The 14033-nt window shown below is 38.1% G+C and overlaps 1 protein-coding gene across 1 annotated transcript; it reads right to left on the reverse strand.

Annotated features, from left to right (window-relative positions):
- Positions 1–727: 727 nt before the first annotated feature.
- On the reverse strand, positions 728–10233 carry LOC134750936 (facilitated trehalose transporter Tret1-like). The gene is made up of 9 exons (XM_063686190.1): positions 10075–10233; positions 7590–7819; positions 6960–7280; positions 6325–6451; positions 3017–3097; positions 2301–2518; positions 1450–1632; positions 1056–1142; positions 728–893 (listed from the first exon to the last, which is right to left on the reverse strand). Exons 1-9 carry the CDS (start codon positions 10139–10141, stop codon positions 738–740), a joined length of 1470 nt encoding a protein of 489 aa, XP_063542260.1. The 5' UTR covers positions 10142–10233; the 3' UTR covers positions 728–737.
- Positions 10234–14033: the final 3800 nt, after the last annotated feature.

Here is a 14033-nt window from a genome sequence, read left to right on the forward strand (position 1 = left end):
TTGGATAATGATTTATTTTAGGGTTCCGTACTCAACTAAGAACAATTTTAGTTTAGCCATGTCCGTCTGTCTGTCCGCGGCCGCGGCCGTGATTGTTAGTACTAGAAAGCTGCAATTTGGCATGGGTAGATGTTCTGTGGGCATGGGTATATAAATATAGGCTCACGCCGACAGTGGTAAAATAAAAAAATGTAAAAAAATATTTTGATTATGGTACCTTTCCTACACGGGTCATACACATTTTATAGTATGGTTAACTCGTTCACGTCTTTCCTGTAGACATAGCAAAGTTTAGGTAATCTAAAACAAATTATTACGCTACACCCTTACAGGTCGGATACATTATTTTTTTCAGTACTTGATACTCCAATAAGAAAAACGTTAACTTTTATAATATTGACCACAAAAGCGACCTTTTTCTAAAATGTGTTTGACCCACACGTAAAGCGGGGAGTATGACCTTATTAAATATAGTGTGGGGTGTCGCTAGATAGATCTTTAAAATGAATATCGGTCTTCAAAAATTCTCACACACTCCACGTCGCCTGCTCAAGTGCTTGTGGCAGGCTAGTCCACACGGTGCGCGCTAACATAGGTAGGTACAACAAAGTATGTGAAAACCCATCTGTAGAGTACTAATTACAATCCGCAATCTAAGCAGATGTGTGATATGGTTAAACTATGGTTTCTTTATTATTTACAAGGGTAACGTAATTTTAAAAGACAGTTTAATTAAACTAAACTTTATTATTCTTTGTCTTCTTTTTAAGGAATAGAAGCTGAATCTCATCAGCCGGCAGTCCCTTGGTTTCGGGCAAGCAGTAGTGACTGTAGAGCGCCCCGAGGAAGCAGGTGGCCGAGAACCCGCAGAACACGATGCCCAGACTCAGTACCTGTTAAATGTAGTATTATTTAGTTTTATAGTTGCCCAATGTCCCACTAGATGACGCTGTTCTATCGGTTGCTTCGTGCTATTAAGATATTTCTAAATATGTAAATATGTTTTCCCAATACAAATTGGTAGTAAGTGCAGTGCAGTAATGAGTAAACAGTACCTCTACGAGTGGGTTGAAGATCATGAGAGTGATGAAGTTGAAAATCCACATGCAGGCCATGCTGAAGGTATTGCAGAGGCCGCGGACCTGGAACGTAAATAGGAAGTCATTTAAGTGCTAGTAAAGTAAGTAATGTAAGTTATCATGTAATGCAAAATCAGCGCTTCGCACCGCTTCGAGAAAGAGGTGGGTGTGTTGGGGATGGAATGGAAAAGGTAACTCAAACTGGCTTGGACCGAAGTTGGTGGAAGTGTGATTAATACCACCTTATCGTTCATTTGATAAATACCCCTTGTTAAATATTTGCAGTATTGAGCCGGACTAACGCTTACAGCTTACAGCCAGTGTGGGGCCCAGCCGCGACAGCAGCAGCGTAGACACTTTAGATACTAACCTCCGGTAGGAACACTTCAGCGGTGAGTATGAAGGGCACGCAGGCGGCGCCGAGGGTGTAGATGAAACAGTAGAGGTAGATGAGGAGAGCTGTGACCCAGTGGGGCGCCCAGCCACACTCTATCTGTGTCCCCAGAAGTAGTGTGAACACTCCGGAAGCTGCTGACGTGCTCGTCAAAAGCATCTAGTAAGGAAACAAAGCAAAGTAAGATACATCAAAGTATATACGATTACAGTCACAACACAACACACACAACAACACAAGTCTTATTGGCTTTACTGTGGGGCTAGGAGGCTAGGTCGATCTTTGTAAGATTGCCTATTTGGTGCCATAGCAACGACAATCATGAAAAGTTTACAAGACATTTTTGAGTATTTTTGATATCTCACTGTTACCTATAATTTTTTTTATCGATTTGCGCTTTAAGGGCCATTTGCACCATTCACTAACTCGGGGTTAACCGGTTAAACCTGGAGTTACCATGATGACCAGTACAATTTGACACTAGGTTAACGGTTTAACCGGTTAACCCCGGGTTAGTGGGATGGTGCAAGTGGCGCTAAGAGTTGAATATCCTATTCGTCTTTTATGTTTTCGCCGTGTTTAATGAAAAGTAATTATACTTCAATTTGTTTTGTAATGTGTTACAGCTAATATTTTCCTCGCGTTGGTGTGGTGAGAAATGTGCTTCACTCGGTAGCAAAGTTTGTGCCTTCTTGAAACCACTTGGAATTTAGCAATTTTTGCTGGCTCGGGTATCAATATTAGCACGAGAAGATAAACAACATCTTTGCCCCTTGTAACACGAATCAAAATCAAGGATTAATTCTGACATTAAAAACAGTAAGTACCTTTCTCCCAAGTTTATCAACAACTGCGGCGCACACGAAACAAGCGCAGACGAAAATGACAGCCAGCACGATGGCACACAGGTTAGGCGGCATCGAGGGCACCGCCATCTTGAACATCTCCTCCGCGTACACCTGGATCACGATGGACCCCATGAGGATGGTCGTCGCCATCACGATTAGCACGGCGGCTAGGGCACGCTTTGATGACTCGGACTTTCCTGAAATCGGATAATATCGTTAATGCGAATCTTTTGCCGTCTCCTCCGTCACTGGCAACATCGTGCTACAAGATTGTAACAGATGGCGTGGTTAGCACGTTCTATATCTATATCGCGCTTACGGAGTTTTGATACGTATAAACAACTCCTAACTAACTCTCAGTGGACTTCGGTCCCCACAACACCCGGAGGGAGTACTCTTTACGCCTCTACACTTACTACTGTCTAATTAGGTAGAGAAAGGCATAAATTAAAATCCTAATAGGCGTAAGGAGTAAAATTATTAAAGATCTCGTTTGCGTTACTATGCGGATGAAGAATAAATGCAATGGAAGATAACGCAAATGACAAATTATTTAGTGTGAGTGATAAGACTGATATAAGGAATTAAAAGCAAAAGACTGATATAAGGAAAAAAAAAAAAGTACGAGTAGGTATGTGCAAATTGAAGTCCTACTATGATATCAGCTATCAAGTTATATGAATGAAGTTACTTACGTAAGAATTGCCATGCCGATTCAGGTTTTTGAACAGTCGGTTCTGGTTTGTTTTTCAAAAGTGTGTTGGTTAAATCGGGCTCTGAAATTTTAAAAAAAACGTCTTAGGTAATTTTTACAAGTTTCCGGTGCTGCCATTTGTGAATTTTGTTTGGCAGATACCTTCATAGAGTTAGACCAAGATAAGTATGCAACGATTTTGATAGCACACGCTGTGCAAGTGTTATTTTAAACGTCAAACTTTTATTATGACGGCCTAACTCTAGCAAAAAAAGCATAGATTACCAAAATCCTGATTACTGGCCGGTTGACAAAAATATATTGAGAGATACACCAGTCGTGTCAAAAACAATTCTATTGACAACGTTCACGGAAAAACAAATATGTCCTTAATTACTAATATAATATTTGTAATATATATCTACGTAATTCTTTTGTTTTATTACTCGTCACATCTATTCAGAAATTGTCAGAGTAAGTGAGTTTTTTAGCTTCCAAATGTATGTGATTTTGAAGGGTTTACAAGAAAATAATCTAGCTTCGTAGTGGCGGCTTTAGCAACTCAGTTGGCACGATACGAAGTGGCACCCTTACTTCACAGTATAATACAATAAACAGTAAGTACTAGTCCTTAAGTATAATGATCCGTCTAAATGTGGCACGGGCTGCGACAAGCTGAATACATGCTCCACTTAAATGCATCTTTTCATTTCAACGCAACTAACTTAGCGGTTTCACTCCCGTATTTTTAGTCACTCGTATGTCTCACGATAGTTTAAATTCGATTGTTCCATAAAGGATGACTCACGTTAGACCGGGCCGTGTCCGGACCGGAGCTTCTGGCGCTTACTTTTCTATGACATGACAGGTGATCACGTGGTTCTTTCCATAGAAAACGAAGCGCCGGAAGCTCCGGTCCGGACACGGCCCGGTCTAACGTGAGTCATCCTTAACGCTTCGGTAACTAGTACTCGGTGACCACATCGCAGTACCCCTCTCATAGGTGTGGGGTTCTAAGGTCAGCCACTGTTATGTTGCGAATGTGCATCACTCTGGATTACATTGAATTCATAAACTAGTCGTCTAAATAGCGCTTGAAATAATTAAAATTATATTTGAAAATTGTGCCGAGGAAAACGAAACGAGTCAGTTATCGTAAGTTTTTCGTTTGTGCAAGTTACTATCAACGCAATTATGTTTGTTCAACTTAATTTAAGCTTCTATGATAATTTCTTATTTAGATATGATAAAAAAACATACCATGTGAATTTTTAAAACATATCGAAAAATATATGTAGTTCTTGACTATATTATCTTTAACAACATAGCTTCCGATACACGAATTATGACACTTCGCTCGATACAATTAATTCCCAAAGTAACCTCTAACTTGGCCTTTTAATCCTACTTTACTCGGTTATTTATTATGTGATACTATAAACAAAAAAAGAACAAAAACAATCTTAACGTAAATAGTAATTTCATAGCTTTAGAATTTCGATATTGTAAGGTAACGTTTTTAAAATAAATAAAAACTGACAAAATTCGATCAAAATTGACACTTGGCGCGTAAGTTCTTTCCCGTTCTTTCCTGCGAAATGTGACAAAGACAGCGGCAAACCGATGGAACGGCCTCAAGTGAATGTGCTGTAATTTGAACGCGTAATTAAGTAGTATAAATAGCATCTTCGCTATCAGATAATATTCTGTAAGTAAATTTACTTGTTCAATGCCCTAGAGGATTATTACGTCAAACAAATGATTGTCGAGTGATAAAATCCTCGTGAATATTTATTCTAATGTAGACGTATTTAAAATTCATGCAAATTATCATGGTGATGATTAAATTTATTCTCAAGGCAGTTTTTTTCCAAAGGAGCCTTAATCGCCGTATGTGTGCAACTCTTTTTGTGATTTTATGAAAATCTTACTTCTAATATTGTCTTCGGTTACCGCGATAGTTACTCATGAAATAAAACTATGAAAACGGATTATATCGCGTATATTGAATTTATAATACATCCCGACGTTTCGAACTCTTTACAGCGTTCGTGGTCAACGGGTGTAAAGAGTTCGAAACGTCGGGATGTATTATAAATTCAATATACGCGATATAATCCGTTTTCATAGTTTTATTTCAATCTTACTTCTAATTAAGAATCATACTTAAAGTCCCCAGCAAGCTCGGTTCTCCATACAAACGTAGTTAAGTTCTTATTTTAAAACGACTAGCTAGATTGCTCTGAAACTTTGTACTTTTTTTTTTTTATCTGGTTTTTATGGAGGCTTTGGACAACTTTGTACTTACAATAGGATAAATGATGACTCACGTTAGACCGGGCCGTGACCGGGCCGGAGCTTCCGGCGCTTCGTTTTCTATGGAAAGCATCACGTGATCACCTGTCATGTCATAGAAAAGTCAGCGCCGGAAGCTCCGGCCCGGTCACGGCCCGGTCTAACGTGAGTCATCCTTAAGGTATATCTTGTCCTGTAATTAGTCTATGTAACTTCAGATACCATAAAATATAACTATGAAAACGGATTATATCGCGTATATTGAATCTACCACGTATGTTGACCACGAACGCTGCAAAGGGTTCGAAACGTCGGGATGTATTATAAATTCAATATACGCGATATAATAATCCGTTTTCGTAGTTTTATTTCATGAGTAACTATCGCCGTAACCGAAGACAATATTCAGATACCATAGTTAAAAAAGTACAGCGAATTTAAATTTTTCATACAAAACTTGTTTTTGCTGTATTTCGTTTGTTTTATAAACTGGAGCTATATAAACTAATTGCAGGACTAGATATATCTCATATCATTGTATGTGCAAGGTTTCATTACAACGAAACTCCGTTTGTATGGGAAGGTGAAATTCGGCCGAGCTTGCTGGGGACTCAACAACAAAATCGTAATCCCATCAAGCGTTTAGTGACGTCCTTTCTCAGATGTAGTAAACAATCCTTTGCCATTGAATTTTCTCGGAAACGTTCGTATTTGTCATGCTACTTCAGTCAACCACAGTGTACTTTTTGTACTGAGACTGACTGAAATAGCATGAGGAGTTCGTACGTTTGCGTGAAAATACGATCATCATCTTCTCGCGTTATCCCGGCATTTTACCACGGCTCATAGGAGCCTGGGGTCAGCTTGACAACTAATCCTAAGAATTGAAGTAGGCGCACTAGTTTAGTTTCCGTGAAAATACGACGAAAGGTTATGCACTACATCTGTATCTTCATCATCACAACATTTTCCAAGCAATCATAAATTAGGTACTATATATACAATGCAATTTACCATTCTCACACTGCAACACTTCGTTTATTCTGGGATCGAGTTGTATTCTTATTTTCGTTATCTCGATCTCCACCTCTTTTGACGTCACTGGTACATGTCTGTAAAACGCTATCGCCTCCGCAGCTTCCTACAAACAAACTCACGTTGTAAGTATAACATATCAAGTGCAATAAAGGAACGCTATTCAAATATGGAGCAACTTTAAAGTACATATGAAGGACGCATTGAAAACGTTCACCTGCTTAGATTAGAAGAGACGATGAAACTGGCAACTACTATACCTACGTACAATAAATTGTTAAGTTACATTTTCGTGATTGTTTTACCGGATGGTCTCATCGGAAGATCAGCGCAGGAAGTCCCAGTATCATGCTGAGATGAGACCATTTCGTGGCACTTTTTTCTTCCTATGTTTTACTGTTTTGTATAATTTTCTCTTCTCTGTGTGTGCTTAATTATTATTTGTATTTCAATAAGAGAATTGTAATATTTCATTTTGATAAGATAATAGTTGAAATGGCGGTCGAGAAGTCTCAGCAAAGGAATTTTCCAGATTTAAAATTAAGGTCACATTATAAGCAAAGAGACTTGTTTTATATCCATTCTAGAATTGTTTGTATTCTTGATTGTTTTACCTTTTCTTTTCCTTGTTGCATCAGAAATACTGGTGATTCCTTCAAGAATGTCAGAAACACAATATACAACACTGATAGTGTCAGAAACGTGTAAATGATTTGATTATACGTCAAATATCCTCCCATGATGTATGAGGTAAGTAGCCCGAGGAAAAATCCTGAGACGACACTTGAGGTCAGAGCGCCTCGGATGGAATCCTGGGCTATTTCAGACACGTATACCCCGGACACGATCTGGCCGGCCGCGCCAAATCCCGCTACACACATTGCGGCTAAGATCAGAGGCACGTATTTTGTGAGAGAGATTATCGTCCAGGATAGCTGCAAAAGAAAGAGAGTTTTAGATAACACCACTTTCATAATACGTGGCTTATAACTAGTTTCTGCCTTCGACTGCGTCTGCGTGGAATAATGATGATGATTGATAAAAACTACTCTATCTATGTACTCGAGTGAGATAGTGAATTTTTCCAGTTTTCATTTATTTCTAAGGTTTCTAACAATGCATTTATATTATATATTATTATATGCTCTGATAATACAGTCTGAAGTTAGCCAAAAGAGTTCCTCGTCAATTAAACGCAACCACATTATGTCAAAGGTTTTGAGGAGGAATGAATTGTGACTTACCACAAACGGCAGTCCATACAGCATAGCCGTATACTTTCTTCCAAATTTATTGATGGCATAGCCACAGAAAGGGGTGGCTACTAGCCCTCCGACGTTGGTCAGGCTGCCCAGCAATGAGATTTCGAGGGAGGACATCGGATGTGACAACACAGTTTCATTTGAGCGGAAGTTTTCTATTACACATGATGGCCAGGCGTAGGTGAAACCAGTAAGGGAAGTCAGGAAGGCAACTGCAAAAGTTGCGTTCAATCACAATAAGTGCTATACTTAGTCATATTTTAATTGGTAAGTGTTTCCGAGAGTAAGGCGCCATTTAGGCTGCTCAAGAACTTGCATGAGATTTTCGTTACATTGCGATATTTGATCGATCGACTGAATTCATTGTACTCTGTAGTTAGCAGTTTCGAATATAGCATGCAAGTTCTTGAACTGCCTAAATTGGGCTTTAGGAGTACTTATTATTATAAATTGATGTTGTATGTAGGTGTTATATGTATAGATTTATCGTAGCGGGCTATACTAGACCCCCCCCCCCGTCACACTTTTTCTTAGGAAAGAGATGGGTATTTAATTCACACATTTGGCATGACCCTCCCACCCTCTCCTTGTTGTTGTGACGTTATATATGTGGATGAACCCTTATGATTAAATCATTCGACCCTAATATTTACCAAATTTAGCATAAATACACTGTCTTATTTACATAAATATAGTGTCTATTATATATTTTTGGCAAATAGGCCTCTACTATAACAATCAATAACAGAAACAACACGTTAATAATGTTGTTTGTTCGAAGCGTTAATATTTATCAGTCAGGTAGTCGTAAGTTCAACAGTAACAGTGACATCGTTTATAATTGTAACATTAGCACTTGCAAAGGTTATCAAGTGCACATCACCGTTATATGGGCTTTATACCGCTATTTCTCGGACCCTATTTCACAGATAGGGGCGTGTAAACAAACTTAGGGTGGACTGGTGTAGATCAAACAATTAATTCGGTCAAGTGTAGTTCAACTTAATAATGTAGGTAGGTACTCACTTAATTAAAATAACTTAAGGTACCAACCTAATAAAAATGTTGTTTTTAGGGTTCCGTATCCAAAGCGGACCCGGGTATGTCCTTAAACTGCGTCCGGACCCGGATATGTCCTTAAACTACGTCTAAAAGAGAGGTATGGGCACTGTTAATGACATCTCGCTTTGTGTGGTAGGGCACAGGACAGCGGATGTCATTCCAGATCTAGAGCAGAGCCCAACTGGGGAAGTACCTCCACCTTACAGAAAACCGCAGCCAAATAACACTAGACCCTACTCATAGTGTTGTGTTCCTGCCGGTAAGTAAGGTTGCCAGAGCTCAACGAGGGAGAGGAGTGCTAGGGTCGGCAACGCGCGTGTAATATCTCCGGTGTTGCAGGCGTCCATAGGCTACGGTAACTGCTTACCATCAGGCGTGCCGTATGATTGATTGCCACCGACGTGGAATAAAAAAAAAAGGGTAAAAACGGGACCCTATTACTAAGACTCCGCTGTCCGTCTGTCCGTCCGTCTGTCCGTCTGTCTGTCTGTCACCAGGCTGTATCTCGTGAACCGTGATATCTAGGCAGTTGAAATTTTCACAGATGATGTATTTCTGTTGCCGCTATAACAACAAATACTAAAAACAGAATAATATAAATATTTAAATGGGGCTCCCATACAACAAACGTGATTTTTTTGCTGTTTTTTTCCGTAATGGTACGGAACCCTTCGTGCGCGAGTCCGACTCGCACTTGGCCGGTTTTTTTAAATAAATTTCTAAATAAAAAAAGTGTACTTCAAAATATTTTTTCAAAATATTTTTATTCGGTAGCTTAAAAAACACAAATTACAATATCTGCGCTGGTGCCTCTTTTTAAGTGAGAAAACACTTGTGCTAAGAGAGCACCTCTCTTCCACGCGGTTAGTTAACAGTTATCTTAGAAGTATATAAAGTATATTTAACTACATTTTTTTTTTTTTTTTAACATTAACAAAACAACTAAACTTGTATTTAGGGCTACTGTACCTACGTAAAAGAAAAACTTAACAGCTGATAACAAACGCAAACGGTCTATTTTGTCCGTATTAACGGCCAGGATCTAGGGGCCTATTTGACTCATCAGAAATGACACGACTTTATTGTTATAATAATTAACCGCTTCAGGATAGGTTCAGGCGAGGATATAAACAAATATTTAGAAAACTTGGAGATCAAGTAGGAAGTTACCTAGGTATATAAATATGAATCGATCTGTGCGTAAACATGAGGACACACGTAAAGTCTGCACCACTTCACAGCATCCCGAGTAAAAACCGAAAAAAAAAACGGTCAAAAATAAAACTAGTAGCCTACCTGAAGACCTCGCGATTCTCGCGAACCGCCACCAAAAATGTGCATATTTGCGGCCTCGCAAAATTTTGAGCGATCACGCGAATTAATTAAGTATATGAATTATACTAACTTGATATAGTCGACAGCAATTGTATAAAAAATGCCTTCCGCGTCACTTTATCCCTTTTATTTTCCATATCTTTATTTATATTAAATATTTGTTTTTTTTTTTCAACAAAACGCAACACATCCGATTGGTAATGTGTATGTTAACTAAATGATACGTTGACATATGCATTTAATTCCTGCTTTACCTAGCTATAAACTCTGTTGTATAAAGATAATTTATTAGATTATCATTATTTAGTTCATATAAGATCAAAATAGTTAAATAAGGTAAGTTCGCCCGGTTTTGGTCCATATTTAAATTTTGCGATTGACTACATGTACCTACCGTACATGTAGTCAATCGCGAAGTACCAACATGTAATGTAATGTCGATATCGATAGTCTCACAATACACTTTTAAACTATACATTATATCACTAAATAAGAAACACTGTTTGTTCTGCCGTAAATTAAATAGAATAACTAATCTTTTTCTGTTACTTTTATAAAATCATTATCTTTTAAAAATCGTTCACTGAGCATCACACACACGCACAATACATTTTCGACTGAAGTAAGTGATTATGCCAAGACATCAGTTCGTTTGTATTTAACTTATTACCTAAAGAAAGAAAGGGACAAACACTTTAAGTACCAATAATATAGACTTACAATTATGTTTAAAGACTAAGTACTTACGTATGCATAGCCATATAAATATAGATACATGCGAATGCGAGTAGATATGTTAAAAATAGAAAGGAGATAGCAACTAGCGATAACCCGGGATACAAGAGGGAAAGCGCTTATATTCTATTCTATTCTATTTGATACCCATCTTAATATAAATTTTAATAAACCTCGAGTTTGTGTCAGCTGTAAACATCGCGAGTCTGCTTTCGCACAATATCAATTTCTGAACAATGTCCAAGAACTCAATCGACAAAAATCTAAATAATAAGTCTCACAAAATTTCTTGAGAATCGGTTAGAAATGGGACCATAAACCATACACTCGAAAATCGTAACTCGCCTTTAGTCGTTTGTATAGTAAAAAAAAACCGGCCAAGTGCGAGTCTGACTCGCGCACCGAGGGTTCCGTACTTTTTAGTATTTGTTGTTATAGCGGCAACAGAAATACATCATCTGTGAAAATTTCAATTGCCTGGTGACAGACAGACAGACGGACAGATGGACAGACGGACAGCGGAGTCTTAGTAATAGGGTCCCGTTTCTACCCTTTGGGTACGGAACCCTAAAAATGTGCGTGTAATCTTTACGCGCGATTGAAGTAAAACTTCTTTGACGATGACGTTTATCGCTATGTTGGCACTTTGACGTGTGTCCTATTGTGCGTGTGTCACTACTGAGCGTTACTTCCGTCAGAAAATAAATCCGAGTTACCCTCTAGTCGCGCCTAAAGAAGTTTTACTTCAAAAAAACCACAGTCAGCAATAAAATAAAACCGTAGAACAGGAAATTAAATTACGGAAAATTGTAAGAGCCAAACCGAAGGCTTGCAGTCTAATACTCGTAGTCGTAACTGTAACTGGGACTGGGAACTGCGCGCCAAATGAGCGGACAGCTGCGATGCTAATCGGATGTATTTTTTCCCCTCACTAGCTCGGAAAGCCGTCTATTATCCTTTAAAACAAGCGGGGAAAAACGCATTTTATCCACTAGTGGGGAAAGTAATTTGACCTTGGATGGAGCGTGTTTAAGTAGCTTGACAGATAACAAAACGTAAAACGCTCATGATAGTGGTTCGTTCGATATTAATTATCATTAAATAAATGGTTTGAGAATCTAATAAAAAATACCAAATTTAGCTTTATTTAATAATTTTAAGTCATAAACCTTAAAATTCCATAAGAAACGTTAGATTTTTTGTAATGATGTTAAATATAATTCTGAACGCACAAGTTGAGTCGATGCAATTTCAAAACGCATCGTTGACATTTCATACGTCAGAGCAGAAATGTCAACATTGTCAACAAAATTTTTACTGTTCTTTTCACCGACTCACGTAAAAATCAGAATTTCTAGTGTTTTCTGTTATAATATCGTAAAAAAATTAGTGATTCCAGTGATGAAGATGATCTAACGCCTGTGGATGTTGCACTTTCCTCGCTATAGTGAGGGGAAAAGTTTTGTGTTACACACGGGTGCAAATGTATTTTACTTCTCGTGTGTTGAAACACTCGCTACGCTCAGGATTCTATTTTAGAACCACTCGCTTCGCTCGTGGTTCAACTATAGAATCCTTTCCCTTGCTCTTGTTTCAATTCCACACTCGCGGGTAAAATACAACTTTGCACCCTTGTATAACAAATAACTATTGTTAGTCTGTGTCAGGCATTTATGTGCTTATTCTTCTACAGGAACATTTACCCTGAGCACCAGCAAGCGTCTGACACTATTAGCAAACACGACCGCGATAACACTCGGAAATTCTGTTTGTTTGCGTATTAAAAATTAATTGACGGCTTTGAGTAAAAAATAAATATAATATATTGTTTCTAATTACAAAAACGGGTGCATTCACCCGTAATATACTTACTAGTGGCCTTACCGGTTACTACCTACCTACCTAGCATTTACATAGGTGAGGTGTGCTTTATGCGTGCGCCCCTGAGGGACAGAACATACGCAATGCGACAAAATTAAAAACACGTTTTAACATTTCTGAGAACATACCAAAAACAACCTACCTACGTAGTTTGGTCGGGTTCATTTTTACCCACCATAAAAACGGTGGGCAACAAAAAATGTTTACGTCACTTAGGACTTTTTAGAAGTAGGCAGAAAGGAAAAGTGAGACTATGACAAGGACAAAATAGCGCTTTCTCTGCTACTCCTACTGAAAGTCCCATAAGAGCATCTCGTTCGGTCAAATGGGGGAGGGGCCATTTCCTCTCTATAATATTGTACCTCTATGCTAGTGGCCCTGTAAGCTGTACACCCCGCGGACCCCCATGCCTATAGCCATTATGAAAAGAATGCGAAAATTAAATTAACAAAAAGAATACTAAATATTATAATTCATTGATAAATATAATCACTAACTATATATTCGGTAATTATACCGAAAATGCTCACAAAATTTACGAGAATCGGTTGAGGAAAACATCCTAACAGACGGGCAGACGAATGAATGCCTACGCTGAAATGGAGACCTTCACTTCGCTGGATCAAATAACTTGCATAAGCACAACGAAGAGCGCAATTGTACCCTAAAGGTTTTATTTCGTAAATGCTCTAATACTATTTGAATGTAGTTATAAACTGCAAGTGTGGTTGAACTGTTTTTTCTAAAGCCAAATTGGTTTTTGTAGCCAAACGTCTACTTGTATAATAATACTGCTGTAATTTAAGCTTGTACCTACTAATGTTTTTTTTAATATACTTACTCCGACAATAAATTACTTTTTACTTATTTTTATTTTTATTTATTTATTTTATTTAAAAAAATACAAAACTGCATTCAATGATTTTTTTAAATTCGCTTGTCTCGCCCGGGAATCGAACCGACTAAAAATCCCAAAAAAATAAACACTCGCAATTTTATTCTACTAGTTTGTATATAGGTCTTATTTCAAGCCTTTCCGGAAACCAACTTTCATCAAAGGATTGATTTATTAGCCTAGTTAGGGGTGTGGTATCAATGCGAATATCAAATCAAGTCAGATTTTCAAATTTACATATGCCTCTTGGACTATTCTTTCGGTGTACAGTCAAGTGTAAAAATATGGGTGCACACATCATACTCAAAAAAATTACCCATAGCTCCTATGTCAGCGAATTAAGAACTATTTGACATATTTTTGAGTAAGTTATATGCACCCATATTTTTACACTTGACTATATATATGTGCTGCGACTATGAGTGCTACGCCGTAGCCCAGAACTTAGTTTTCCTGCTATGTAACATAAAATGCGCAGTTGCATGAACGGTTCATGCTCGTTGTGAACAGGGTCGCGT

The sequence above is a fragment of the Cydia strobilella genome, chromosome 21 (genome assembly GCF_947568885.1).
Source record: "Cydia strobilella chromosome 21, ilCydStro3.1, whole genome shotgun sequence".
NCBI classification, from domain to species: Eukaryota; Metazoa; Arthropoda; class Insecta; order Lepidoptera; family Tortricidae; genus Cydia; species Cydia strobilella.

Bases quoted from the DNA above. Each gene is read 5' to 3' on its own strand.
- LOC134750936 (XM_063686190.1), bottom strand. From the start codon at position 10,141: ATGGAAAATAAAAGGGATAAAGTGACGCGGAAGGCATTTTTTATACAA. The intron at 7,820-10,074 runs GTTAGTATAATT...CAACTTTTGCAG, and splicing joins ATTGCTGTCGACTATATCAA to TTGCCTTCCTGACTTCCCTT. The intron at 2,519-3,016 runs GTAAGTAACTTC...ATCCGATTTCAG, and splicing joins ATCGGCATGGCAATTCTTAC to GAAAGTCCGAGTCATCAAAG.